Below are 3,474 nucleotides of genomic sequence, written 5' to 3' on the forward strand. Positions count from 1 at the left end.
CTGAAATGATTTTAGAGCAAGAAGGATCTTGATGAACTTCCTTATTGATCTCATCCCAATCTACCCACTGTGGACCAGAAATGGCTTGAAATTCAACATCATCAAAGCAACAGGATAGGGCGTCAGCAGCCCTATTGGATTTCCCGGGTTGGTACTCAATATTGAAGTTGTAGCCCATGAGTTTTGCTGACCAATATTGTTGGGCTGGTGTGGACACATTCTGCTGTAGAAGATGCCGAAGACTCTTCTGATCAGTTCGGACTGTAAAACATTTCCCAATTAGATAGGGTCTCCAATGTCGGACAGCTAGAACAAGGGCCATCAATTCATTTTCATAGGCATATCTAGATAGAGCTGGATCTCCGGTTGCCTTGCTGAAATAGGCGAGTGGACGGTTGTCTTGAAGGAGGACAGCTCCAACCCCAGTTTTCGAAGCATCAGTTTCCACTATGAAAGGCTTGGAGAAGTCGGGCATAGCAAGCACAGGGGAGGTGGTGATGGCCTGTTTGAGTGCTATGAATGCATCTTGGGCTTCTTATGTCCAGAAAAATTTAGATTGAGCTTCCTTCTTGAGGAGGTTCGTGAGTGGGCGAGCTAGCTGTCCATAATTGGCGATAAAACGTCTATAGTACCCAGTAATACCTAAGAATCCACGGACTGCCTTTGTTGATTTTGGAACAGGCCATTGTAAAATACTTGTAACTTTTGAAGGATCCATAGCAACCCCAGCCTTGGATATGATGTGCCCTAAATACTCAACTGATCTTCGCCCAAAAAAACACTTCTTTTGGTTGAGCTGAAGTTTGTGGTCTTTAAGCAGCTGTAACACAAGCTGTAGGTGTTGTAAGTGAGAATCCCAACACTTGCTATACACCAAAATGTCGTCAAAGAAGACAAGTACAAACTGCCGGAGGTAGGGGCGGAAAATATCATTCATGACAGCTTGAAAGGTGGCGAGCGCGTTTGTTAAACCAAACGGCATAACAAGGAACTCGTAATGCCCTGAATGTGTCCTGAAAGCAGTCTTGGGTGTATCAACATCAGCCACCCGAATTTGGAAAAACCCGAACTTAAGGTCTAGCTTAGAGAAGACTAGAGAACCATGTAATTCATCCAACAGCTCCTGAATAACCGGTATGGGGTTTTTGTGAGGTATTGTTGCCTAATTTAATTGTCTATAATCAACGCAGAACCGCCAGCTTCCATCCTTCTTCTTAACAAGTAAAATAGGACTAGAACACGGGCTTGAACTTGGTTTGATAATGCTAGAAGAGAGCATATCTTGCACTAGCCTTTCTATTTCATTTTTTTGAAAATGGCCATATCTGTAAGGTTTCACCGATATCGGGCCTTGACCAGGCTGAAGAATAATTCGGTGATCGGTAGAGTGTCGGGGAGGAAGGCCAGCGATCTCTTGAAAGACACTGCTATGTGATTTGAGAACTTCCTGTAACTGCTGATTTTCTATTTCAGAATTCTCATCAGGATAATCTTGTAGCGTGGAAGAAGAGTCAATTGGTAACGCTAACAGAATCGCAGAGAAAGACACATCTGTGGTCTTACAAAGAGATTTAGCAGAAGCTGGCCCCCGAGTAAGAGACGGATCCCCAAGTAGCTCCACGAGCTGATTTTGGTGATGGCATTTCATAGACAGATGCTGCCAATTTACCTGCACATCACCAAGGGTTTCCAACCAAGCAACACCCAGTATTATATCTAGGATTCTCAATGGAAAAATATAGAAATCACTTGAGATGGTGTGAAAGCCTATTTGTATATGTAAGTTGTTGCAGACACCAGAGGATCTCATGCGATGGCCATCTCCAAGCTTGACAAAGAATGGTGCTGTTGGCTTAATTGCTAAATTCAGCTCTCTAGCAAGTGTAGAAGACACAAAGTTATGGCTCGCTCCGCTGTCCACCATAATTAATACAGAATGAGAAGCCGGAGAACCCATAATCTTCATAGTTTTGGGCTGAGAGAGACCATAAGCAGAGCAGAGTGACAACTCGAGTTGTTGGAAATAGCTCTCGTTAAGGTGTACTGATGTAGGGTTGGTGATTTCTGATTCCAACACCTGTATGAACCCTTCGTCTGCGAGATCCTCATCTTCTCCCCCTATAATTGCCCGTATGGATTTGTGAGGACACTGATGAAGTGGAGAATAAGGTTGTTTGCACCTGAAACAAAGCCCCTTTTCCCTTAATTCTTGATATTCTCGGTGAGAGTAGTGTTTTATCCCACGATTTCTGGTGGGTGCGGTGGAGTTTCGTGGAGCGGCAGGTGGAAGGGTTAGGCGTTTGGTGGTGTCAGGGGGTCGGGTCGAATGGGTTAGGGATTGTGAGACGGGTCGGGTTGAGGATTGGGTGGGTGAGAGGTTTTGTAGTGGGGCGGGTGAATGGGCTTTGGGGCCCAGACCGAATCTGTTTTGTGAATCGCCACCAGAGGAACGTAGCGTGGCTCGCTGATTGGAATGCGACGCCAACTCACGTTCGATTTCCTGCGCAACCCTCATCGCCCGATATAAATCATTTGAATCGGAGGAGCGAAGCCTAACTCGAATTTCTTCCTTCAAGCCATTAAGAAAATACCCCAACAATTGAAAATCAGAAAGTTCTGGTGTTTGGGCAGCTCGGGTAATGAACTCATCCATAAAGGTAGAGACTGAGTTTACTTGTTTGATAACGGCAAGGAGCTCATAAGGATTATCAGAATCTGGACCATTATACTTGATGAGGAGTTCTGTTTTGAGCTGGGTCCAGGTGAGGTTTGGAGTGCGAGCCCTAAGCCAACGTAACCAGTGGAGAGGGTGGTCCTTCATGCTCACCAGTGCCATGGCGATATAACGGTGGGGAGGAGTGTTTTGTAACTCAAAATATTGTTCAGATCGGGCAATCCATCCAAGTGGGTCTGTGCCGGTGAAGATTGGCATTTCAAGTTTGTGGATGTAATCGGTGGATGATGTGGAGTGGGGTGGGAGACGTGGGTTGGGGTTTTGTGATGTTGTTAATGGTGAGGAATGGGTAGCTGATTGTTCTGGTTGTGTTTGGTGGGAGGGTGTCATTTGAGTAGGAGTCTCAGAAGAGGACGCAGGGGAGGGGCTCTTGAGGAGAAGCTGTTTAAGCTCTTGAAGGCCTTGTTGAAGTTCAGAAAACTGGCGAGAGTTATCGAGCTTGATAGAAGCAATGGATTCTTCAATGGAAGCTATGTTCTTCTCTAGAGATTCTCCCCGTTGATCCATTCTAGTTTTGGGCATTCAGAAAAAAAAAGATCCGGTAGGTCGGACCAATGATAGAGATTAGAACGTATTAACAGATAAGAGAATGAGGAGATGAATAGATTGATAGCAATGGCAGAAACACTGTTGCATTAATGGAGAATATTCAAGAGGAAGATAACAAAATGACTGTAAACAGCCCCAGGACTAAGCCCGTGCAGAAATTCTGCTCAATCTAAAATAAAGGTAAAAGGTAC

The 3,474-nt window shown here is 45.0% G+C and overlaps 1 protein-coding gene across 1 annotated transcript; it reads right to left on the bottom strand.

Moving 5' to 3' along the window:
* Nucleotides 1-535: 535 nt before the first annotated feature.
* LOC149493187 (uncharacterized) lies at nucleotides 536-3,241 on the bottom strand. Its single transcript, XM_089715436.1, has 2 exons — nucleotides 1,340-3,241; nucleotides 536-1,123 (listed from the first exon to the last, which is right to left on the bottom strand). The coding sequence occupies exons 1-2, from the start codon at nucleotides 3,239-3,241 to the stop codon at nucleotides 536-538; spliced, it is 2,490 nt and encodes an 829-aa protein (XP_089571562.1).
* Between the last annotated feature and the right edge of the window lie 233 nt (nucleotides 3,242-3,474).

This window comes from Jatropha curcas, chromosome 10 (assembly GCF_041381405.1).
Source record: "Jatropha curcas cultivar XTBG-Jc1 chromosome 10, XTBG_Jcur_1.0, whole genome shotgun sequence".
Classification (NCBI taxonomy): Eukaryota; Viridiplantae; Streptophyta; class Magnoliopsida; order Malpighiales; family Euphorbiaceae; genus Jatropha; species Jatropha curcas.